A 25,910-nucleotide genomic window follows, 5' to 3' on the forward strand; every position below is an offset into this window, starting at 1 on the left:
ATCGTGACCTGAGCCAAAATCAAGAGTCAGATGCTTAACTGACTGAGCTACCCAGGTGCCCCTAGAAATCCCATTTAAAGCTAGTTTTGAAATAAACAATTTAATATGTTGGCAGTAGAGACCAGTATATTCTTTAGGCTCACTTTGTATTAATCATTTAATTGTTTACTAATTTTTACTTTTATCAAAGGACATAGTAAGATAAGTCAGAAGATTCTACAAAGTTTGGTATGAAAAGTGGCATCCCCTATCCCTGGTCTCTGCCTCACCAATTGATTTCTGCTTCCTAAGGAAAATACTTTCAACTCTTTTAACGTGTGTGTGTGTGTGTGTGTGTGTGTGTGTGTTAGTATTAACTCCATATTTCTTTTTTTTTTAAGATTTTATTTATTTATTGGACACAGAGAGAGAGATCACAAGTAAGCAGTGAGGCAGGCAGAGAGAGGGAGGGGGAGGCAGGCTCCCCGCTGAGCAGAGAGCCTGATGCTAGGCTCGATCCCAGGACCCTGAGATCATGACCTGACCTGAAGGCAGAGGCTTTAACCCACTGAGCTACCCAGGCATCCCTTAACTCCATATTTCTTGATAACATACTTACCCTGCCTTTTTCTTGATTTTGAAAAGATAGCCTTTGATTTCCTACTATGGAAAATGAGGTCTGATCTCTCTTAGCACCAGTCCCCTCTCTGGCACTTTCCAGTGCATTTAGAGCATAGTTTCTGGTGAGGTAAACATATGGTGCTTATGTTATTTGGATTCTATATGTGTTGTTTATAGTTCAACTGCAAGCTATCATGTTATCACATTTTCTTTCTTAGACACTGTATATCCTTTTATATAATTTTATATAGTTTTTATATTTCTCACTATTAGTAATTGTCTTGCTTTCTCTTTGGCTTTTAATGTACCTATTGATAACTTACCTCCCAATTCTCTTGCATGTGTGTAAACCTCATTTCAATATGTGTGAGCACATCAGATATTAATTTCATATTCTGGAGATAGTTGTCCTCCTTTGCTGTTCTAGCCTAAAGCACTCACTTTCCAAGCTTGTCTGTCACTGTTGCTCAGAGTTTTCCCACATGTGGACCCTGGAATGTCCCCTTGTTCTGCTCCACAATGGGATCTCCTGTTTTGAAGGTCTCTCTCTCTCATAGGCCACAGATTGATCAATTTTGAAACATCACATTAAAGTAATATCAGTTACAAGAGCCACAGAGCATCAAAGGACTAAAGGCCCTTTCTTCTTTTTATATCAGACATTTAATCATATTTTGTGTTTTTAAATTTGTAATTGGTTTCTGATGTCATTTTAAATAAAAATAAAATAAATTCTCTCTTTTAACATCAATGAGTGACTATTTTCAGTTCTAATATATTACCTTTCAAGAAAGTAGCAAGGACAATTGAAGAGGTGTTATATATATATATATATATATATATATATATATATATATATAATCATAGTTAAATCATCCAGAAAAGAGTGCTTTTTTGCTTTTGCGATTTTTGCTGCATATATAAAGGCTTGAGTAAAATGGGTGACAGGTTTGTAATGTGCTCAGGTGGAAAAAATATATTTAATGATTTCCAAGACCAAGAAGATGAGTCTGAAATGTTCAAATATAGCCTTAAATGCTTGTAACTAACAATCTTAACCAAGATTTTTTTGGTGTGTGAAGTGGACAAGCTGATTCTAATATGTATATGAAAATGCAGAGGACAAAGACTGGCAAAGGCAATGTTGGATAAGAACATAGACCAATTATCAGAAATAAAAACCTGTTTTAAAACTATAATAAATAAAACAGTGTGGTATCTCTGCCTGGATAGACAAATAGACCAAAGTAACAGAATACAGAGTTCAGAAACAAATACACACATACATGGTCACCTGGCTTACAACAAGGTGATCCTAGAGTGGAGAAAATTCTTTTTAATAAATAGTGCTGGTGTGTGGCACCTGGGATGCTCAGCTGATGAGACATCCAACTCTTGATTTTGGCTTATGAGATGGAGCCCCAAGTCAGGTTCCATGCTAAGTGCAGAGTCTGCTTGAAATTCTCCCTCTTCCTCTGCCCCTCCCCGACTCTTTCTTTCTAAAATAAATAAATAAATCTTTGAAAAAAATAGTTTTGATGTAATTGAATTTCCACTTTGGGAAAAAACTGTATCTTGGGACTTAGGTCATACACCACACACACACACACATACAGTTAAGTGGATTTTAAATCTACATGTGAGAATGAAACAATAATAAAGCTTAAAAAAACCCGCAGGAAAACATTTTCATGAGTTTAGAGTAGGCAAAGATTTTTTTTAAACTGTATGCCCTGGACTACACTAAAATTAAGAATTTCTGTTTATCAAAATAAACCATCAAGAGAGTTCAAAGTCAAACCATACATAGGAAAGAGATATTTACAATATATATGTTTGAAAAACAAATCAATAAGAGATTAAAAATGGCAAAAAGATTGGAATAGGAACTTTACAAGGAAATATTCTGATCACCAGTACACACATGGTAAGATTCTCAACGTCATTCATTATTAGGATGGTTAAAAACATGATGAGATTTCTCTACAAACCCACCAGAATGACTAAAATTAAAAGGCTTGCAGTTGGTGAGGATGTGGAGAAAATGTAACCCTTTGTATCATTGGTGGGAATATGAAATTGTGAAGCTGCCATAGAAAACAGTTGTTTTCTGTTGTTACTCAAAAAAATCAAACATAGAATTATCATGGAATGCAATTACATTTTGAGTATATACCCCAAAGAACTGAAAGTAGGAGCCTAAGCAGATATTTGTTTACAAATGTTCCTGGCAACATTATTCACAAAATCCAAAAGATGGAGATTACAATGGAATATTATTCAGCCTTAAAACAGTTTGTTACATGCTACAATACAGATGAACCCTAAAGACAATATGGTGAGTGAAATAAGCCAGATAGAAAAGGACAAATATTATATGATTCCACTTCCATAGGGTACCTAGAATTGTCAAACTTATAGAGACGAGAAAGAATGGTGGTTTCCAGGGCCTGGGGGTTATCAGCATCAGGAACTACTATTTAGGGGTTCCTGGATGGCTCAGTAGGTTGGGCCCCTGCCTTTGGCTCGGGGTCATGATCTCAGGGTCCTGGGATCGAACCTCGAATCAGGCTCTTTGCTCAGCAGGGAGCCTGCTTCCCCACCCCTCTGCCTGTCTCTCTGCCTACTTGTGATCTCACTCTCTCTCAAATAAATAAATAAAATCCTGAAAAAAAGGAGCTACTATTTAATGGGTGCAGAGTTCTAGTTTGGCAGGATGGAAAGTTCTGGAGATGGATGGTGGCAATGGTTGCACAATGATGTGAAAATGTGCTTAATGATAAGGAGCTGTACACTTAAAAGGGCTCAAATGATACATGTTATGTCATGAATATTTACCACAATAAGAAAAAGAAACTTATTGAAGAATATGGGAAACATCTAACTTTCAGTTTTTGCTGAGGGATACATAAATTGGTGTAAGTATTTTGGAAAACTCCTGTCAATATTTACTAAAGCTAAATATATGCTTGCCTTATCACCTAGGAATGTCTTTCCTAGGTGTGTCTTTCCAATGGAAATTAATACCTGTCTCAAAAATATATACAAGAAAAATGGGGCTCCTGAGTGGCTCAGTTGGTTAAGCATCTGCCTCCGCCTCAGGTCATGAACCCAGGGTCCTGGAATCTAGCACTGCATTGGGCTCCCTGCTCTGTGGAGAGCCTTCTTCTCCTCCTCTCTCTGTCTGCTGCTCTCCCTGCTTGTGCTTCTCTCTGTCAAATAAATAAATAAAATGTTAAAAAATGTATATACAAGAATATTCAACAGAATTATTCTTACTAGACAAAACTTGGAAACACCCCAAATGTCCATCAACAATACAACATATTGGAAGTCTGAAACTATTGTTCTCAAGTTATCTCTATGCTTACTTATTTTATAGAAAGATAAATTTCATTATTGTCACAAAAAATGTGACACTATGTGAAGTTCCTGTGAGAAACTTCTGTTCAAAACTCTTTCCAGCTTACTATTTAATGCTATTTCTAAAGTACAGAGAGGGATCTAGACATTGGCCCTTCCCCAAATGGAGAAACTGAATTATAACTGGACACTATCACTGACAGTTTCAAAGAATAAATTGTAAGAAAAAAGGACCAGAACATTCCCTCATCTTAAAATAGAAACAAGGGCGCAGCAAAATTTGCTGGGTGTGCTGTCTGTAAAGGAAGGTCCAAATTTTCTCAGACATATATGTAAGAGAAAACTAATAAAAGTTTGTGAAGTCAGTGATTTTTTTTTAAGAGGAAGTAAAATTACACACACTCTTTGACTAGTCTCTAGGCCTCTTGAGATAGTGATGTATCTGCTTTGTTACTTCTCTTTAAAGAAGCCAAATTAGATCCAGCCAATAGAAAGACCTTGATTCTGGCAGGAACCGATTATAGGTTTGCCATACAGTGGTAAGTTGGGATAAACTGCCTAGGGTAGAAGCAGCTCAATCTTTGATCTTGAGGGTCTTCAGAAATTTAGGTTGTTTATGCTTATCCCTGGGTTACAGGGTACAAGATGACAGCTTTATTGGTTTTGTTTAGATGAGCTCAGTACAAATTTAACCTTGGTGTGTTCTTAATCATCTCTGTATTCATGCCTCCTCATCCTGTTTCACCTTATGTATTTTTCTCATAAAAACATAAACACTAATTATTGAGTAACTTTTATGTGGTTGCTACTTACATTACCTTACTTAATCCTCAAATGAACTATGTAAAGCAGGTTTCATCAACCCCATTTTAGGGCTAAGAAGCTGAGTCATCTAGTGATTGGAGCTATTAGTTGGCCACTGCTTAATATGCATAACCACTTCTCTGAACACTTCTTTCATTTTCTGACTCTCTCCTGAGGATCCTATTTTCCTCTGGAGACATCTCTCACTTCCCATATATTCAAGAGTCTGAAGTAAGATTGCTAGATAAAATACAGGCTAGATAATTGCTAGATAAAATAAAATACACCCAATTAGACTGTAATTTCAAATAAACATTGAATATTTTTTGTATAAATATGCTCATGCAATGCTTACAGTAATATTTAGTAATATACTAATTTAGTATATTTATTACTAAATTTAGTAATATTTAGTAACATCCTAAATATTACTGTAGGTAATCCTAAAAGTTACCTGAAATTCAAATTTAACTAGGCTTCTTATATTTTCATTTGTGGAACCCAACAACCCTAGGGGCGCTAGGGTCTTTCTTATGTTTTGTTGTCCCCTCCACACCATTTTTCCTTCTTTAGAACCTCTGGCAACTTTGAAACACATGTCTGCATGTCTTCAGACTCCATACTCTACTACCTTTCATAGTAGTAGAAGTTGTCTGTCATACTCAGGGTCACTGTCAATTCATTGATCTTTTAGTGGATCACTTTCTTTTTATTGGTTTTACTGGTTCACTTTATTCCTCTGAAGAATTATTTCCATCATTATTTTTTTCAGGTTCCATTACCCACATAGATGACTATTCAGTACCTTTGCTTTTGATTTCCTTTACCTTCTCATTTCAAATATTTTCTCTCCCTTTATCCCAATTCAACAGGGGAATAGCATAGGGAATGTGGAAGGTTTTGTAGTATTAAATAGGGCTAGGGAAGCCTCATTGAAGAGAAAACTATGAGCAAACACACTGAAAGAAGTGAGGGACCCAGCTCTACTGACACATGGACAGAAGTGGTCCAGGAAGAAGTAATGGAAGTGCAAAGGTCCTGAGATAGAAGTACCCCAGGCTTGTTTCAGAAAGTTTCTTGAGAATAAGAACTATATCTTAGAGTTCTTGGTGCTGCTGATTCTGTTCAGTAATATCTTGCCCATAGGAATAACTCAGTAAATATGATGACTCAAAGAGCACAATAAATTCTGGTTTAATAAAAGATTTAAAGGGGTACTCTGATAGGTTATAAAACACATTTTGAAATCAATGACTGTCCTGTAATTACTTGAGATCCAATGACAGTTTTCTGAACAGTATGTAAAATAAGACCATAACTTAAATAACGAATTAATTTTATGTACAACTAGAAAAGTGCGTCTAAGAGGTGCAGTTTGAGGGGCACAATTCAAGTTTTATAAAGGCAGAATATTTTTCCAAGGACTTCATATTATTCTTATTTTAATCAGAAGGGTGCTTAACATTTTGGACTTAGGATAGCATACTAACCTCATATTGTCTCTCCTATGGGCCACATTTTTGTAGTTTTTCATGAACCTTTGCTTCTCTTGCTTTCAACACAGTAAGACTCTTGAAGAATGGAAGTAAGGAAAGATAGTGAAGATTAGATTTTATTTTTAGTAGTTTATTTAAAAAGCTTTATTGAGAGCCTGTCCAGTGAGAAATGCCCCAAGTCGTATATATTCTAGTGCCAAGGACAGCGCTGCGCTCAGCACAGTAGATATTTTGCAGGTTTCTGCAGAACGAATGAGTGAATGAGCGAATTAACGAAAGAAATTAATCAAGGAACGTGGCTTCTTTGAGGTACTTGCATTTGAAGTCGGGAATATCAGAGCCAAATTTCCAATTTTGTGTAGTACTCCCTGGGCTATCATTGAAAGTGAGAGCAACAAAAATGATTACATAAACAATGAACATCAATGATTGGGGGGGGGGGTGCCAACACTGCGGCTAATATTGTCCCCATCCAGCTTCCGTAGTAGACCTTAAGTCGCGTATGCGACAGGACCGGTAGTGACGTCACGAGATTTGGAATTCGCGGGAGAACGAACACATCTCCGCTTCCGGACCGAGAGACCGCCCGCGCGCGGGACTTTCAAGCGTCTGACCCCGGGAGTTCCAGCTGTCATGAGCCTCTGGGTGGACAAATACCGGCCCTGCTCCTTGGGACGGCTGGACTATCACAAGGAGCTGGCGGCCCAGCTGCGCAACCTGGTAGGTCTGCGGGAGGGGGGCGGGGAGAGCGGGGAGAAGGTAGGCCCCAGCTCGGGAGTTTCGCTCCCCTAGGGAGAGGTGCATCGTCCACCGTCTTCGGAAGGTGCTGTGAAAAATGAAACAGGGACGGGGGAGAGAGTGTGGAGGGCGGGGGCAGTGCTTGTAAACATGGAAGGCCCCCCTGAGAACTGTCCTCTGAGAACTAAGGTCTGACAGACCTTAAGTGAGAAAACCTCCAATAGAGAAATCGGAGGGAATAGTGGAGCGGGTGAAGAACAGCAAGTGCAAACTCCTTGAGGCAGGAGTGTGCCCGGCCGGTTCTGGGAACCTCAAGAACGCCACTGTAGCTGGATAATAATAGGCCGGGGTTGGGGGAGCGGGGAGCGCAGTAGGAAATCGGGCGGGGTGTGCAGCGGGACCCGGGCGGTGCAGATCCTGTAAATCCTCGTAGGGTGAGATAGGGAACCATTGGAAGGTTTTGGGTAGAGAAGGGACATCATCTGACTTTACTTTTTAACAGGTTTACTTACAATGTCTTGGTGTCATTGCCCTTATTTACAAAAAGGAAGGTATTTACTAATTTCGGAGGTAATTTCTAATTCGAAAATAGGTTGTATTAGGTCGTCCTTGCGTTTAATTCCTTATGGAACATTTTTTTGGTCTTTTCTCCAACCTGATGTGTATTTTCTTGTTGTAGTTGGTATAAGTGTCTAATAGCAATGTTTTCCGAAACAGGGAAAATGCCTCCCTTTTTTCCAGGTGCAGTGTGGTGATTTTCCTCATCTCTTAGTGTATGGACCATCAGGGGCTGGAAAAAAGACAAGAATTATGTGTATTCTACTGAATCTTTCAGGAAATGTAGAAGGAAGAACGGTCTTGAGAAAAATCTGGTAGCTGTGGAAGCTATTTATCTCGTCCTTTTAAGAATCTAATAGTACCGTATGCTAATGGAAGTGTTTTGCTCAGATCTGTTTCTTCAATACCCACCTTCTTTTAGAGTTAACTATTTTTCACAAATGAGAAATAATAATAATTAAAAAAAAACATCCATCCTTATATGAAAGTCATTAGAAAAATGATAATGTGAGATTGAGGGGCTTTTTTTTTTTTTAAATGGTATTCTATACTAATTTAAAATCTATTACAGCTATATACTTCATATTTAGACAAATTGTGTTTTCTCAAGTAGCTTTCATTTTGATTTTCTTAGTCATAGGATACATTTTCTAGTCTATGACCATCTTTTTGTTGTACAGAATTTGGAGTAAATATTTTGGAGAAAAATTTAATATAGTGGTCTTGTGTGTAATAGATTTGCCTTTAAAAAATGTTCACCATTATACTGTTGAATCTGCAACTTACTGAAACTGAAGTCTTTATTTTGGCTAGATTGAGTTTAAAAAGCAGAGGCAACAGTACTTGTGAAGCACCTGCTATTTTCCATACACTGTTTGGGAAGAATAGTTCCTTTCCTTGAAACTTTTCAGTGCTAGAGAGATAGATCAGTTTACAGAGTATTAAAATTTATTGCAATAGTCCCTTCTGTTAAGGTACTTATTTTATTTTTTCTATAATGCTTACATAGAAGCTTTTGCTCCACAAGATTTTATGCCCTTGAAGTTATGGTTTGTATTTTCATCATTTTTATACCCTTCATAGCACTCATTCTCAGGCCTGACTGATCATCAAAGTCACCTGGGAAGCTGTTTAAATGCACACGGTCTTGTAGTCCGTTGCAGTACTGTCAATGCCCTACTCCATCTTATTGCTCTTAACTTGTGAGTGCACACAGACCAACTTCCAGCTTCCTGGATCTGTGTGTCCTGAAGGCTTTTTAAAAAATTTTTGCTGACATCCCTAAGCAGACTTGAAATGCCTGGGAATTAATTGCCCTCCCTTAATCCCAACCACTTTCCCAAGCAAGCTTCATCAAAAGACTGATGAGAAGTAGAATATCATGCTCCAGCTTCCCCACCTCTTGGATGGGTTAACCCTGTGGTGTTTTTTTCACACTGGCTCTAAGAGTATCCCCAGCAGAATTCAACCCGATGCCCAGAGTGGTATTTAAGGAGATAATACACTCATTGGCTGCCTTCCTGACCTTTCTTTGCTTCCCTTTTCCCTACAAAGTTTTCCTTTACCTCTCAAATAAACCAGATACACTTCGTTCTTATCAGAGGGACTGTGGAAGCCCAAACTAAGACAGGCATCTGTCTCAGAGTTACTGAATTATAATCTCATGGATAGAGTGTGGTATTTAATCTTTTATTTTAAAAATTCTCTAGGAGATTTTAACAGACTTGGTTTGGAAGTTTTTGCTTTCTAGAACATGGTGTGTTATCTTGCATGTACTATGCTTAGTATTTAATTATATAAAATTAATGCCAGGGGACTAATCAACATTTCAGTTAATTTTCAAAAGTCTCAGTACATATATACTCATACATATATATTTTTAAATATCTCCACCTCAGAGGTGGAGACACAAAATATTTGATACCTAAAAAGTAGTTTAATTCTATCTAGAGTAGTCGTTTGACCAGGGAAAATGCCTCCCTTTTTTCCAGGTGCAGTGTGGTGATTTTCCTCATCTCTTAGTGTACGGACCGTCAGGGGCTGGAAAAAAGACAAGAATTATGTGTATTCTACGTGAACTTTATGGTGTTGGAGTGGAAAAATTAAGAATTGAACATCAGACCATCACAGTAAGCATTTTACTTTGAGACCTTTAAATAACACGGATTTTTCAGTCCTCAGCATACATATTCCTGTGGCCCCAGCCATTGTTGCCCATGTGTGTTTAAGAATTTTACAGATAGGGGTGCCTGGGTGGCTCAGGTCATGGTCCCAGGGTCTTGGAATCGAGCCCCACATCTGGCTCTCTGCTCAGCGGGGAGCCAAATAAATAAATAAAATCTTAAAAAAAAAAAGAATTTTACAGATAACCCAGGTACACAGGATTGAGAACTACTGATGTATAGACATAATTATTAAAACCAGATCAGAGTCAGTTATGTTTTTTTTAATTTATTTAATTTATTTTATTTTTTTAAATTTATTTGACAGAGTTCACAAGTAGGCAGAGAGGCAGGCAGAGAGAGAGGAAGGAAAGCAAGCTCCCTGCTGAGCAGAGAGCCCAATGAGGGGCTCGATCCCAGAACACTGGGATCATGACCTGAGCCGAAAGCAGAGGCTTTAACCCACTGAGCCACCCAGGCGCTCCCAGAGTCAGTTATGTTAAAGAGAAAATATGAGTAACAGGAGATTTTGGGTAAAATGTAGGTGGTGGGATTCCTTTTGGATTATCTAGTGAATCAGTACCTCAGGTGGAACTGGAACTCAAGTCTCTAGAATTCATTGTTCTGAGAGCAGTAGTGGGTTTGGAAAGGAAGTGATTTTGAAAAAAAATTTGAATACGGAATCAGGCAACTTGATAAGAGATTGGGCAGCTGAGTGTTTAGAAAAGGAGGCATGAAGCTCTGGGATATTCAGAGAATTTCTGTGATGTTGCCCTTTGCCCTTGGCTGAGCTTTCCAGCCTCATACCATACAGTGCATTTTTATACTCTTCTTATAGACAATGTTTAAGATTTAGTTGGAATACCTCCTCTCATGCCCCCAGTCCCTTTAGAATTAATTTTTCCTTCTACTATCCATAGTTTATATTTTTTAGAGTACTTACTTTGTTTGGCCTTGATTACAGTTTTTCTTTTTTTATTTTGACAAGATATTGTTTGTTTTGAAGTTATGTAGGGAACATGTCCGGTTCAGGCCCTGGTGTAGCATCTTGTACATATTAGGCACTGAAAAAAAAAGTATGTTGAGTGACTGGATGATAAGTAGTACTATTAATAAAATCTTTGGGAAGATAAATGGATTTTAGGCTACTGTTTATGAACTTGTATTTAGACACATTGAGTTTGAGGTGCTGGTGGTACACACTGGACGGTATTCTTAAAAAGTGCGCAGGGACAAATTTAATAGGAAGAGTGTGAGATTTGTGGGAAGAAAACTAATATTTTATAAAAGGACAAAAAACAAGAGCTGATCAAATGGAAAGTTGCAGCAAGTGCTCAGAGGCTTAATACTTTAAAATCTTTTCTATCCACATTACAGTATAACTTTCAATGAAATTATAGTAAATTATAGTTAAAAGCCAACATGTTTTTTTAGTTGTAGGAAATGATCTTAAAGTACATAAGGAAGAATACATTTCTGAGGCTAGCTAAAGTACAAAAAAGATTTGTGAAGTGGGACTTGTATTATGAGATCTTAAATCCTATTGTAAGGCTACTGTAATCAAAACAATATTGTATTGGCTTGGGAATAGAGAATTCAATCAGTAGAACTTATTAGAGAGGCCCAAAATATGGTGGCTGCTTCAAATCAGTGTTAAAAGTATGAGTCAGCAAGATGTGCCAGCATAACTCGTTATCTACCCTGAAGAAAATAAAGTTGAATCCCTATGATTCATAATTTGTGAAAATGTGAAAATGAATTTCATATGAATTAAAGTCTTAAATGTTAAAATGAAATAATTACTTAAATGAACAGCCTATGGCCAGGATGCCTTTTTTTTTAATACCTGTTAATAAAAACATGGACGTGATAGAAAAAAAATACGTGCATATATATTTATATATATATGTGAAATTTACAAGTTTGTATGACAGAAGATAACATAAAATCAGAAGAATGAAAAATGAAAAATTGTCAAAAAATATTTGAAAGGAACATGTTAGATAAAAGATTTTACAAATTAACAATGGAAAGACAAATGACCTAGTAGAAAACCGAATGAAAGTCTCAAGAGAGAAATATAAGCAACCAATAAGCGTATGTAAAGATGTTTGACATTTGTGATAGTTGAAGAGAAACAAGTGAGTCTATTAGGAAAGTGGCAGAAACTGAGGATGTTATATAAAACCTGCAGGCGGGGAATGTTGGGGAAGAGTATTTGTTGCCAATGGAAAACTGGCATTTGTTAGTTTTTTTAAAATTTTTCTTAATGTGGTTATACATACACACATATACATAAAACATTAGAAAACATATCCCCTTCAATCCAGCAAATCCTTTATTTGGAATCTGTTACATAGAAATGAAGTCAGTACATTAGATATATGTAGAAAGATATTAATTGTGGGATTGTTTGAGATGTCAAAAAGCAAGAAACAAACACCCATCAGGACTACTGTCCCTGGGACATCCAAGTTACAGGCTGATACGCAACTACTCTATATCAGTGTCAGAGGGTAATTGCCTAGGTGTTAACTAAGAAAAGTAAAAACAAATATATATGATTGCTTCTTTTTTTTTTATAACTCTTTTTTACAAGAAAACACTGACACTATAGAAATATATAAAAATGTATAAAATATAAAAAGTATTTATATATAAATATACATATGTGTGTTATGGTAAAGTCTGAACAGACATATGCAGACTGTTGACAGTGATGATCTGCTCATAACGGAATGGTTTGTAGATATCTGGAGGTAGAGGGAAAAAAATAATCATAGAACAGGATGTGTGATGTGATCCAGTTTATTTAGAAATGTGTTTCTTTGCACATGGAGAAAAGAATGAAGTTAAAATATCAGTGGTGGTTATCTAAAGTTTTTTTAAAATAAAACATAAATTGTTTATTTTTAAAAAACAATGAAATACAGAAAAGAGGAGAAATGGCCAGTAAATAAACATTAAAAACATCTATTTTCTTTGTCTGCAGACTCCATCTAAAAAGAAAATTGAAATTAGCACTATTGCGAGCAATTATCACCTTGAAGTTAATCCCAGGTAAAGCTACTATATAGAAATTAAGCTTTTTTTTTAGAGTAGAATCCATTCTTGAAATACAATCATATATGGAAGCACAGTATATACACAGAGGTTATGCTGCTCAGTGTGAAATAGGGAGCCTAGAAGCTTTCTGCTTCTCCCTTTGTCTTTGATTCCTGAGTTAAATAATTTTAATAATTAAATTTTCTTGCTCTACAGAGTTAAGTTCTATTAAATTTTAATAATTAAATATACTCTGTTCTATAAGAGTACATTTCATAGTCACTAAATTTTTGTTATATTGACTAATTCAGAACTGATGAGCAAAGTAAAGTATGTCTAAAAAGTTTGTAATGTGAGTAAATATTTCAGAATGTGAATTTGGATTATATTTATTTTTTGCCACTCCTTTGTTTCATTTTCTTGACTAGAGTGTGTTATAATAGTCTAACAACCAATGTCTATACTATCTATCATGAGTAATTAAGATTAGGATCCTGTTGGAAGGTACATTGAAAGCTCATAAAGTACTGCTTAATACTGGAGAAGTGAATGTGTTGGGAACAAAGTTGGGTAAAGCTTCAGGGTTGTCCGGTGCCTGATAATGCTCTTTAAGGAGTACAGAATCAAGGACATCTTCAGGCAAAGGCAATGTTTTTGGGCAATGAAACAGATATGAGGATGAACATCCATTTCAAAACTGAATGGATCAGGAAGAATATAGTTATAAGTTAATGTGTATTCAGTAGCAGGCACTGTGTGAGAAGCTTTACATGGATTATTGTATTTAGTCATTAAAACAACCCTAACAGATAGGTGTTATTATTTTCCTTATGTATGTCCAAGAAAATTAAGAGAACTAAGATTTGGTTGGAAAGGGTCTTATCTGAAAATTAGGAGAAAGTATTAATTCCGTAGACAGAAGAGAAATGTTTTGGATTCTTGACTAAGGAGTAATCATGAAAGAGACATTCCAGGTGTAGTGATCTAATAGTGAATTGAGAAAGATTTGATGGCTGTTTGGGAAAGTAAACTAAAGCTGATTGTTTTGCTCTGTTTCTCATTGTGAGTTCCTCCGTAGGGAGAGCAGTCAATTAGAGATGGAGCGGATTGTTTTTCAGGGGTTTGAAATCGACAGCCTAAATTAACTAGGTGACTTATGTTGGTTTGTCAGTTGCGTGACTTAAGTGCCAAAGCAATAATGTGAGTATAAATGACAGATAATGCTTATAATTCGTCAGTAGCTTACAGAGTTCTGACTATCTTAAATTCCATTTGCTTATCCCATCCTCTTGCTAAGACCCTAAATCAGCTCCATGCTAGTGTTGGGAACAGACTTGTCTAGGTTTGTATTTTATTATTGGGGGGATGAAGAGGAATGGAGATTAATATTCCTTTTCAGAGTTATTTTTACATTTGAGTCACTGCAGGTAATTAAGAAACTTAAGGATTAGTTATTGCTTTTTTTAAGTTACAGTAAACTTGATAAAAGAACATGTTTAGTGTTTTCAGTGTCACTTACCAAATACTAATTGAATATTAGAATATGTTGTATTTTATTTTTTTTTTTAAGATTTTATTTATTCATTTGACAATAAAATAAAGATTTTATTTATTCATTTCACAAGTAGGCAGAGAGGCAGAGAGAGAAGAAGGGAAGCAGGCTTCCTGCTGAGCAGAGAGCCTGACTCGGGGCTGGATCCCAGGACCCTGAGATCATGACCTGAGCCGAAGGCAGAGGCTTAACCCACTGAGCCACTCAGGCGCCCATGTATGAGTAGTTTTGATTAAAATTTAAATAAACTCTCTTCAATGTTTTTCTTACAATAACAGATTAAGAATAAGAGCATAATATTTTCAAATAGTTACGTCTATATTTACAATTATTTTTGTTTTCTATAGTGATGCTGGAAATAGTGACCGGGTAGTAATTCAGGAGATGTTGAAAACAGTGGCACAATCACAGCAACTTGAAACAAACTCTCAAAGAGATTTTAAAGGTATGTGATAAACAGATTTCTTTTAAGGCAGACAAGAAATTGTACACAGTGAGTGTAAGAGAAAATGTAGTGGGAAACATAAATTCCATGTATTTAGAAATACATTATTTACCTTCTGTTCTATGGCAAACATTATGCTTTGTTATTTTTGGATATAAAAGTGAATAAGAGAGGCATGATCTCTGCTCATGAAAGTGTATAGCCTAATAGAATTGAATTTGTTATTTTAGAACTAGATTAATAATGAAAAAAATACTTAAAGCAAGAAATAACATTTATTTATTTATTTATTTATTTATTTATTAAGATTTTATTTATTTTATTTGACAGACAGAGATTACAAGTAGGCAGAGAGGTAGGCAGAGAGAGAGGAGGAAGCAGGCTCCCCGCTGAGCAGAGAGCCCATGCGGGCCTCCATCCCAGGACCCTGGGATCATGACCTGAGCCTAAGGCAGAGGCTTTAACCCACTGAGCCACCCAGGCGCCCCAAGAAATAACATTTAAAAATAACTGTTCCTAGGATCAAAGTTATATGTTCAATTATCAAATATTTAGGAGAGTATAATTTTATAATTATAATTTATTGTCCAGAGATTATTATCATTGACATTTTTGTCATTACCTTCCCGTATTATTCATATGCATGTATATGTGTACATTCTCATAGAAGATTTTGTGATGATAAAAATGCCAGCATTTAAATTCTTCATCTGAAAGATAGACTTACCCTACCACCAGAAGTATTTGGGAGTGCCCATTATTTCCTGACATTATCACCACTGTGGTTAATGATTTTTAATCTTTGTCACTTTGAGTGGAGAAAATAGTTTGTGTTTATTTTTTCTTTAGTTAGTGTGATAATTTTTTCTTTTATTCATTGCTTCTTTTACTGTTTTGTGAATTGTCTGTGAATATATCAGCCTATTTCTTACCTTTCCTCCTTAGTTCACTATATTTCAGAATAATTTTACATGTATGTATTTTTTTGATTTCTTTTTTTATTTGAGAGAGAAAAAGGGTGAGTGTGGGGAAGGGCAGAGGGAGAGAATCTCCAAGCAGACTCCCCACTGAGCTTGGAGCCTCAGTGTGGAGCCTGTTCTCAGGGCTCAGTCCCAAGACCCTCAGATCATGATCTGAGCTGAAATCAAGAATTAGCCGCTTAACTCCCTGAGTCACCCAGGTGCCCCTTGTCTGTTCGTTTTTTTGCCACTATAATTGGAGTCTTCGTATATACTTTCTAGGTTTTTTGTACATATATGATAGCTATTGATGTTTGTGTCTTAATTTTATACGTTACTATGTTATTACATTCTTTTATTGTTTGTAATAGCTCTTCCATTGTTTCTTTTGAATTTTCAGATATGTGTGTGTGTGTGTGTGTGTGTATTTATATCAATCTGTGAGTACTAGAGATGAATTTTCCCCTTGTTTCCAGTTTGTATGGCTTTAAACACTTTCTCTAACCTAATTATGTGTGCCGGCACCTCCAATACAGTGTTCACTAGTACTAAAGATAGTGGATGTCCTTGTCATGACTCTGGAAGGAGAGCCTTAGAGTTTCCCCATTTAGTCATTTAGTTGCTGGATTTTGGCCCGAGTTGTATCTATTTGATCATAAGAAAGTAAGCATCAGGTCATATTTTGAGGGTTTCTAACATAAATGTGTGTTAAATTTTTTCAAATGCTTGCTTCTGCATCCTTGAATGAGGTTTTAAGATTTTTCTTCTTAGCTGTATTGGTATTGTAGATTATATTGGGTCTTCTAGTGAAACTGCTTTGTATTTCTAGAGTAAATCTCACTTGGTCATGATGTGTTAATTTTTTAAATATGCTGCTATTTTCTGCCTACCAAGGACTTATTTTTATATCATTTGGTTTGTAGTGCTACCTTTGGTAGATTTTGGGATCAGTCTCTTTATTTCTCTTTTCCCTGTTCTGTTCCATTTGGATTTTTATCTCCAGAATTTCTCCTCATTTTGAAGGAGAAATTGGAAGGGAGCTTCATTTTATTATTTTCAGTTTACTGCTCTGTCAAACCTTGTTGCATCCAAATTCCTTTGCTCTGACCCATAAATTGAACCCCATAGGTGCTGTTTATTTCACAGTGTGCTCTTGTGGGTGATTTGGGGTTCTGTACCCTAGGCTGTAAAAACCTAGTACATCCCTACTGCACCCTCCCACACATAGTTCCTTGTTCTCACTTGCTCATATTCAGGATTTTTAGGTAAAACCTGTCACTTTGTTTTGATATAAATGTTACTGATGAGTCTTTGGTCTTGGAATCTCTGTTTTTATGGGCGGGAGTCAGATGTATACTGCTACCACTACCATCATCTAGAAATAGCAGAGTATGATGAAAATTCAGGAGTACCTGCATGGCTCAGTTGCTTAAGCATCTGCCTTCTGCTCAGGTCAGGATCCTGGGGTACTGGGATAGAGCCCTGTGTTGGGCCCCCTGCTCAGTGGGGAGTCTGCTTCTCTCTATGCCACTCTCCCTGAGAACATATGCACATATGCTTGTACATATGCTCTCTCTCTCTCTCAAATAAATAAATAAAATCTTTTAAAAAAAGAAAAAGGAAAATACAATAGTTGGACTCAGTTCTTACCTACAACAACTTAAAGCTGGTCCTTTATTATGGCCAGGTGGAATCTTACTGTGTATGTGACCAGATGTCTTTATTCCTTATTTACTATGTCTCTTTCATCAGTATTTTCCAAAGTACATTTCTAGGAATGATAAGATTTAAATTGTTCCACAAAATGGTGGAAATGCAGCACAGTATCTCCCTGTCTTGGTGATTTTTAGTTCATATAAATATAATAAATGCTGCAGTGAATTCTACAAAAAAGTAACATCTTTAACTTCATTTAGCCTAGTGTTTCTTAGGTTTGTTTTATTGGATTAAAAGGATTTTTTTTTTAAGATTTTATTTATTTGACAGAGAGACACAGCAAGAGAGGGAACATAAGCAGGGGGATTGGGAGAGGGAGAAAGCAGGCTTCCCACCGAACAGGGAGCCTGATGTGGGGCTCAATCCCAGGATCCTGGGATCAGAACTTGAGTCGAAGGCAGACGCTTAACACTGAGCCACCCTGGTACCCCAATTGGAATTTTTTAAATAAAAATAGAATAAATTATTCCCACCATACCTGAGACTTTTATATGTCCTTACCCAAGGAAAGAGTAGTATATCAAACTTACTATTTAGGATTTCACTCTAAATAATGAAGAGAAAGATAAAGAGATACTCAAGTTAAAGTTTGTTTTGTTTTTCCTCGACTAGTGGTATTATTGACAGAGGTTGACAAACTCACCAAAGACGCTCAGCATGCCTTGCGTAGGACCATGGAAAAGTATATGTCCACTTGCAGATTGATCTTGTGTTGCAATTCTACGTCTAAAGTGATACCACCTATTCGCAGTAGGTGCCTGGCGGTTCGTGTGCCTGCTCCCAGCATCGAAGATGTAAGTCAAGTGAAACTTTTCAGAAATTATTTTGGATTCTTTGAGTACTATATGTATATCCCTGTCATGTTTGTTTTATAAAAACTTAGTGAAGTGTATTAGTAATTCAAGAACATCTGTGACCTGGATGCTAATTGTTAGTAGATATATAAACCAATATATATATAGTAGTAAATGCCAGATATCATTATATAGAGAGTATGATGGTAAGCTCTATTGAGAATAATACTGTATATATGCCATCAGTATTTAGGAAGTTCTTCTCTTTAAGTCTTTTTTTTTTTTTTTTTTTTACTTTAAACAAGTCGGTATTATGAATTTTACTAAACTAGGCAAGGACTAGTTGCTTAGTGTCTTCTACTTCAAGCTGATTTAATTGGCTTTGGAAAAGACTTGAGGTTGGAGGATATAGATTTTGCAAGGAGATTAATGTGAGAATACCTTGTTCCTAGATAGGGGACCAAAATTAGTCTGAAACAACATAATATGTGTTTTTTTTCCTTTATTGTTCTTAATACTTATAAATAAAAATGAAATTTCTCACAAATAAGCAGCTTTCCTGCTACTAATAGAATTTGGGTGATTTTATGCGAAGTAGGGATAAAAGGTGACTGACACTGTTAGGTGCAAACTGGCAAAGTACCTTCATTATCACTTACAAACATTTTTATATAGTTAAAATTAGCTTGATGTACTTAAAATTTACTAAAGTTAAAAAGGCAAGGCTACCAGGCTACACCACTCCTCTGGGCACCATTGTCATCTTAGTGCATGCAAGTAATACCTCTGAGTCATGCAGAATTCAGCCTGTGCAGCTCTACTTGGCAGCCCTGTGAGTGGTGTCCTTGTAAAAGACCTGAGGCTCTGTGTGTCTTCCTTACAGCTCCCCCAAGGTGGCTGGCAGGCTTGGAATTTCAACCAGGTCTTTCTCTGGTTGCAGAGTCCTTTGCTGCCCCTTCCTGATAGCTAGATCAGACCCCTGGCTTTCTGCTTAAAGGAACGTGTGAGTTAGGATAGGGAGTGACTAAATAAATAAATAAAGAGGTTTATGAAGATGTTATCAACAGAATTCTGTCCATGTGCTGTTTGACAGATTGTCCAATTTTCTTAATAATGTTTTGTTTGTAGATTTGTCATGTATTATCTACTGTGTGCAAGAAGGAAGGTTTGAATCTTCCTTCACAACTGGCTCATAGACTTGCAGAGAAGTCCTGCAGGAATCTCCGTAAAGCCCTACTTATGTGTGAAGCCTGCAGAGTGCAACAGTAAGTGAAAGGGGCAATTACCAGAGGAAACACTTTGGGACAGAAGCACAGTCCATTTACTTTTATTGTGTAATTTTTAAATTTAATTTAATTTAATTTTTTTTTAGATATCCTTTTAGTGCAGATCAAGAAATCCCTGAAACAGATTGGGAGGTGTATCTCAGGGAGACTGCCAATGCTATTGTCAGTCAGCAGACTCCACAAAGGTAAATAGTATCAAAGATGACCGTAAAAGTTTCATCATGGCGGGTGCCTGGGTGTCTCAGTGGGTTGAGCCTCTGCCTTTGGCTTGGGTCATGATCTCGGGGTCCTGGGATCGAGCCCTGTGTTGGGCTCTCTGTTCGGTGGGGGGCCTGCTTCCTTCCTTTCTCTACGTGCCTGTCTGCCTACTTGTGAAATAAATAAATAAAATAAATAAATAAATAAAATCTTAAATAAATAAATAAATAAATCTGTCAAATAAATAAATAAAATCTTAAAAAAAAAACACAAAAGTTTCATCATGGAAATACTCCAGACGATGTGAGTTTTGGATTAGCTGGTTTATACTACCAATATGCCATTTAGAATTACTGTAAATCTTGTATCTGAATACTAAACTTTCAAAGAAAAAATATGATTTAATTTTAAATGTTTAGTGGTTCAGAATAGCTGGTATGTAGTATCATGGCTTTTATTAAGCTATTGACAGGTATATATGGAATTTATACATGAAAGAAATCTTGGAAGTTTTAGTTTTCCTTTCAGAATCTCAGATGACTTAATATTAGTATGTAACATAATGCGCTTAGTTTTCTGATATTGAAAAGAATAGTATATATAACTTGGTAATTGATGGATCACATGCCAAAAAGACAACAGCTTATGAATCAGACTTTTACTGATTTTTAGCTAAGATTCTTCAGGTAACTTCATCTTAGAGTTTGAACTTTTTCACTTGTGTAATGAAAATACTGTTGTTATTACCCTGCTAGGAATACTTGGGCATTGGTTGTGAAGAGCAAGATTGCGTGATAATGGTTTGAGAACTGGAAAACTGTGCTCATGTATGGTGATAAGCTCTGTTAAGAATAATACTATGTATATACCACCAGTATTTAGGAAGTGTTTTTTTGTGTCACACTTGCTGAACAGTTTTACATTTACTTTAGTGGGCCATACTGAAAATACTTCAGCTGTTGTTTGGTTTATGATAGCTTTGATTGAGAAGGGCAGTCTGCTCTTCTCCAAATCAAGAGTGACCGTTCTAAGGCCCACTATCTTTGGGAAGCCTGGAGATTTTTAAGGTCCCTTGTTGTGCAGTCTCCTACTCTTACTTAATATCAGAACTGAAAACCGTCTTTGGAATTAAGAGAAGGTAGTTGATTGCTTTAGGAAACAGACTGGACTGAGTTCAGCCACGCAAGTTTAAGCTTTTTCATTCATATGAAAATAATTGTGAGAAAAATATACCATGTTTCTCCTCTTGGGTGATATAGCCGATGAATTCTAATTCTAATATGCTGCAGAAGGATTATAACATGAACTCTTTGGCTCCTTATGTAGATGAGTGGAGGTGGATAGTCACACATAATGGATACTTAGTATTTCATTGGGGTTTGCTAGAATGCCTATAATGCCTATAATTCAATTATTTTAATTGAAGAATTTAATAGTTTTTAAGAAGTGCCAAACATTGTAAGTAATCTCTTCAGAAAAGAAACCTTAACTTTAGAAAAAAGTGTGCATTCCATTTTGTAAAATGTTGATAAGCTATGACGTAATCTCAGCTTTAAAGAGATAAAATTTAAACAAAGCCTGTTTTAGGAGCCTTTTACTTTTGTAAAATATTTTCACATTGAAGGTGACTTTCTTGTTTTTTGATTTTAAAGAAGAAAACTTGGTGGAGTAGTTGTAGAACTTTCCTAATTTTAAGAGAGCTCCATACATGATGTAATATTTGACAATTGCTAGCCGTGTTTTTAATACTTTAGTTGATTATCACTTTGCTAATTCTTCTAGATGCTGCTACCTCTTCTTCCAATTTTCCATGCAAGTTTGGGAGGCTCTCAAATAAATTTGTTTAAGAAGAGGTGCTATTATTTCTTGTGTAAACTAACGGGTTGTGGGAACTGATTCCATTGTGTTACATAAAAAGAAATTTCAGTTCCAGAAAGCATCCAGGTTGACCAGAAATATTGGGAGGGCTGGTGTCATTCTGATTGTTGGCTTACACATTACCAAATTACTTTATTATTTTTGACCCCTTAGTCTTGATTCTTGTCTGATCTGTTTTAGAAGAGTCATAATTTTCTAATTTAGATAGCCACTAATATTTAGCAAGCAATTAGTATGTTGGTTCTTACACATTGTGGTATCATTTAAGTTACAGAGCAATCCTATGAAGAAAAGTATTATATCATTATTTTGTAGGTAAGAAAACTGCTGTTTTGGGAGATGGTTGCTTATTCACAGATCCTCGGTCAAGAATCAGAGTTGTATAATACCATGTTTCTCTGACAGAAGAATTTGCACTCTTAATCACTTGCGATCCCCAAGAAACAATGATACAAAGAAAATGTAGAGTACATCCATTTTTAAGAAGTTAAGTCATACTAGAAATGAAAGACTAAGCTGAGATGCATGTAGCATAACATGAGATGAGCACAGCATAGTTATAACACATTTGTAGAGGGAAATATATCCTGATTTAACTCTTCAGAAATAAAACTATATGCATAATTATTAAAATAATTTCATACCATCTATCATTTGTGTCTGTTTCTTTTTAATAATTAGAGCTGCTTTTTTTTTTTTTTTTTTTTTTTTTTTGAGATCTACTACCATGGCCAAGAACGATCAACGGCTTTGGAGTCAGACTTGAAATTAAAATTCTACCTCAACTACATGAGTTTTAATGGATGCTTAACCTCTCTGAACTTAAGTTCAGTAAAAGAGTGGTGTTGTGAGGTCTAACTAGCATACTGTGGTGAGCCTCTTACAGAGGAATGGGTTTAGTAAATGCTTTGACAGACATTGGAAGGGTATGGATTTGGGAATAAGGCAGATCTGTTCTAAAATTATGGTTCTGCTATAGTCATCTTTGTGAGGTTACTTAAACTATCTGAGCCTTAGTTTTTTCATCAAAAAAAAAAAAAATGGAGATAATGCCCCCACTCAGAGCTAGTGTGAGGACTAAATTAAATTGGTACAGTGTCTTGCACATAGCAGGGGCTCAGAAGATGCTAGTTTCTTTTTCACTTTATTTACTTTTATTGTGGCACAGCTTCCTACTCTTAGAGTCCCTGGAAAAGGATTTGAGCCTCCACTTTTAAGAAGTCTTAGATGAATCACTTCTCTGATCTGAAATATGGAACATCTGTGGTATTATTTTAGTAAAGATTCAAAACAGTTTTTTCCCTTTAGGGTACTAAGTATATATAGGGGGATAAAGATAATTGTTTTATGTATATTTACAATTTTACTTGTCACTTTTTTCTTCCTGTTTTAAAATGTCATATGTATATTTCCCTCTTTACCCTTTTCTCTCCTGAAACTACTATAAGAAGGGCCTAGAATTAAGATCTCAGAGGTTGGAATGTTCATATTCACTTAGGCAACCTGATTCGGTACTTAACCTGTGACCTCTTGCACTGCCCTGTGACAGGACAGTTTTGTTTCCCTGCCACACTGCTTTTTAACTTAGCAGTTGAGATAGTAACATATATTACATATCACGCTTATATTCTCTTTTCTTACTTGTATAATTAGTGATTTATCTTTTCATGACCATTTTCTAGATGTCTGAATATAAATGTCTGACTTTTAAAGAATTCTGAACATTTTTAGAAAAATGAACTGAAATTAGGAAAAGCTTAAATGTGTATGCTAATTTGTATTGGGTTGTTTGTTTAACTCATAAAGTAAAACAGTGAGTAGGTACTTGAAAAAATTATGTTTTATTTTCATTATAAAATATTAATTAATTTGTTTTATATAGGCTCCTTGAAGTTCGTGGAAGACTTTATGAGCTTCTAACTCATTGTATTCCTCCTGAAATAATAATGAAGGTAATCTGATTTCAGATCTTCAACCATTTATAATCATAAAATTTGGATTTGGGGAATGTGATCACAGGACTTTTGCAGTACTGAGACACATTGTCATCTCTTTCTATCCAGCTCATTAATTCAACAGATATTTATTGAGCCTCTTCTTATGTCAGACACCATTAATGGAGTGTTAAAGAAGACTAGGGAGGGCCTGCTTTTAGACAATTTGTATTTTAGTGGTGTGAAATGGGAAACAAGAAGCAAAAGAATTTCAGAATTTTTTAAGTGCTAAAAGGAAGTAACAAGGTGAAATGATAGTAATGGAAGTTGGGCTGTGGAAAGTCAGCAACAGCTTCTATGAGAAAGACATGTTTAAACTGAGATTTGGAGGATTAAAAGAAGAGAACCATGTAAATAAATGGGAACAAGTACAGGTGACCCTTCAACCTTCTGGGGGGATTAATGCCCTGATCCCCAGCATAGTTGAAATCCGCATAGAATTTTTAACTACACCCAAATTTAACTGCTAATAGTCTACTGTTCACCAGAGGCCTTATGATAACATAAACATTTGATTAACACATTATATGTATATATTATATACTGTATTACAATAAAGTATGCTAGAGAAAAGAAAACTTACTAAGGAAATCGTAAGGAAAATACATTTATAGTATTGCACTTACTGAAAAAAATCCTTTTGTAAGTCGAACCTCACAGTTAAAACCATGTTTTTTAAGAGCAGTATTTCAGGTGACGATGTTTAGTGCACATGGGGAATGACATTAAAGAAGTTGGCAGAGTCTGGTCTATGTAGGATATTGTGAAGCACAGCCTTAGGTTTGGTCTTTTAGCTACCTAGCCAGCTGTGTTGATTGACTTGGATGTTAGAGAATGCAGGGTTTTTGTTTGTATTTATTAAAATTACGTGGCAATACCTACATGAAACAATTCAAATTTACTAAATTTAAAAGAGAAAATGAAGGCCCACCCTTCCGTTTCCATAAGGGTAAGCACTTTCAACAGACCTGTATTCTAGTCACAGAAATGAGACCATATGTATGGCTATGTGTGTGTGTAGTTGCACAAAAACTTCATTGTGTTCTGCACTGTTTTTTATTCGACAGTATAGCATGGACGATATTTCATGACAGTATGGGTTTGTTTTATCCTAGTGGATGAATGGAATGTCATTATAGCATAGGTTTTTGAATATGACCCTGTTGGTGGGACTGGAGGTTTCTACAGATTATTATTACATCTAGTAATGCTGCAGTAAGCATCTTTGTATTTATATCTCTGCACCCTCAGTTTGGCATTTGGAATATGATTGAGAACTGCCACATTTCTACTTTATAGAAAGGGTATACAATTTTTTGTTTTTGGATTAAGACTGCCATATAAAAGAATTAAAGATTTTGGAAAACTTATTCACCTTTATTTTTTTTAATGGTTACTTTTTAATTACTAGTTATCTTTTTTCAGGGTCTTCTCTCAGAACTTTTACATAATTGTGATGGACAACTGAAAGGGGAAGTGGCCCAGATGGCTGCTTACTATGAACATCGTCTACAGCTGGGTAGCAAAGCCATTTATCACTTGGAAGCATTTGTGGCCAAATTTATGGCACTTTATAAGAAGTTCATGGAGGATGGATTGGAAGGCATGATGTTTTGACATCTTGACATCTATCCTTAATTCTTCCTAATATTTCTCAGTATCAGCATTTACATTCAGTTTATATTGGAAGAGCTGCAGGTAAAATAAACTTACTTTACTTAATCATGTCTTATTTGTGTTTTTTTTTTTTTTTTTTGTTTTTGGTAATAATCTCCCTGTGAATTAACATTATACTCAAGTTAAATAATTGCTCCTTTATACTAAAGAAATATATTGAAAGGATACAACTTGAACCTTTAGAGTCCAGAAACATCATTTTAATGTACTTTGAAAATTTGCTGTCCAAGTATGCAGTGGTGGGCCTCTCATTTGCCATTCATTCCTTCATCTGTTGGAGGAAATTTACCACATGCAAAAGCAGAGATTATTTTCTATCCTCCAAGGGACCATTTTTGGCCACAGGCACGTAACTCTTTGCTTGGCAGGTCATTACCTGTAATCATATTTTCCCTCAATCAAGACCTGTATTTCTGCAGGAAATATAAGGGTTGATTTTTGAAATATAATAGAATGAATATGAAGAATATTGTTGGAGCCATTTCTGTTGAAACTACAGAAATCTTTTATTTCAGTGATTCAGATTTGCTATTAGGTTGGGTACTAAGAAGTATGCATGTTTTCAATAAATGCTTGAGGTTCCTGAAGAACATGTGTCTTGTGGTTCACAGCAAAGGTATATTAGTATAGAAATTACTCTGAGCA

The 25,910-nt window shown here is 35.8% G+C and overlaps 1 protein-coding gene across 3 annotated transcripts; it reads left to right on the top strand.

The window, feature by feature from the left end:
- The first annotated feature begins 6,792 nt into the window (after positions 1 to 6,792).
- RFC3 (replication factor C subunit 3) lies at positions 6,793 to 25,310 on the top strand. 3 transcript variants are annotated; one of them, XM_004770796.3, is made up of 9 exons: positions 6,793 to 6,983; positions 9,551 to 9,688; positions 12,714 to 12,781; positions 14,666 to 14,763; positions 18,051 to 18,232; positions 19,361 to 19,497; positions 19,605 to 19,703; positions 23,477 to 23,546; positions 25,014 to 25,310. In XM_004770796.3, the coding sequence occupies exons 1-9, from the start codon at positions 6,897 to 6,899 to the stop codon at positions 25,203 to 25,205; spliced, it is 1,071 nt and encodes a 356-aa protein (XP_004770853.1). In that variant the 5' UTR covers positions 6,793 to 6,896; the 3' UTR covers positions 25,206 to 25,310. The 3 variants fall into 3 exon arrangements, with proteins under 3 accessions (XP_004770853.1, XP_044925551.1, XP_044925552.1); XM_045069616.1 differs by having other exon boundaries at positions 25,000 to 25,204; XM_045069617.1 differs by lacking the exons at positions 23,477 to 23,546; positions 25,014 to 25,310 and adding an exon at positions 21,499 to 21,896.
- Positions 25,311 to 25,910: the final 600 nt, after the last annotated feature.

The sequence above is a fragment of the Mustela putorius genome, unplaced genomic scaffold (genome assembly GCF_011764305.1).
Source record: "Mustela putorius furo isolate JIRA1106 unplaced genomic scaffold, ASM1176430v1.1 tig00003942_pilon_pilon_pilon, whole genome shotgun sequence".
NCBI lineage: Eukaryota > Metazoa > Chordata > Mammalia > Carnivora > Mustelidae > Mustela > Mustela putorius.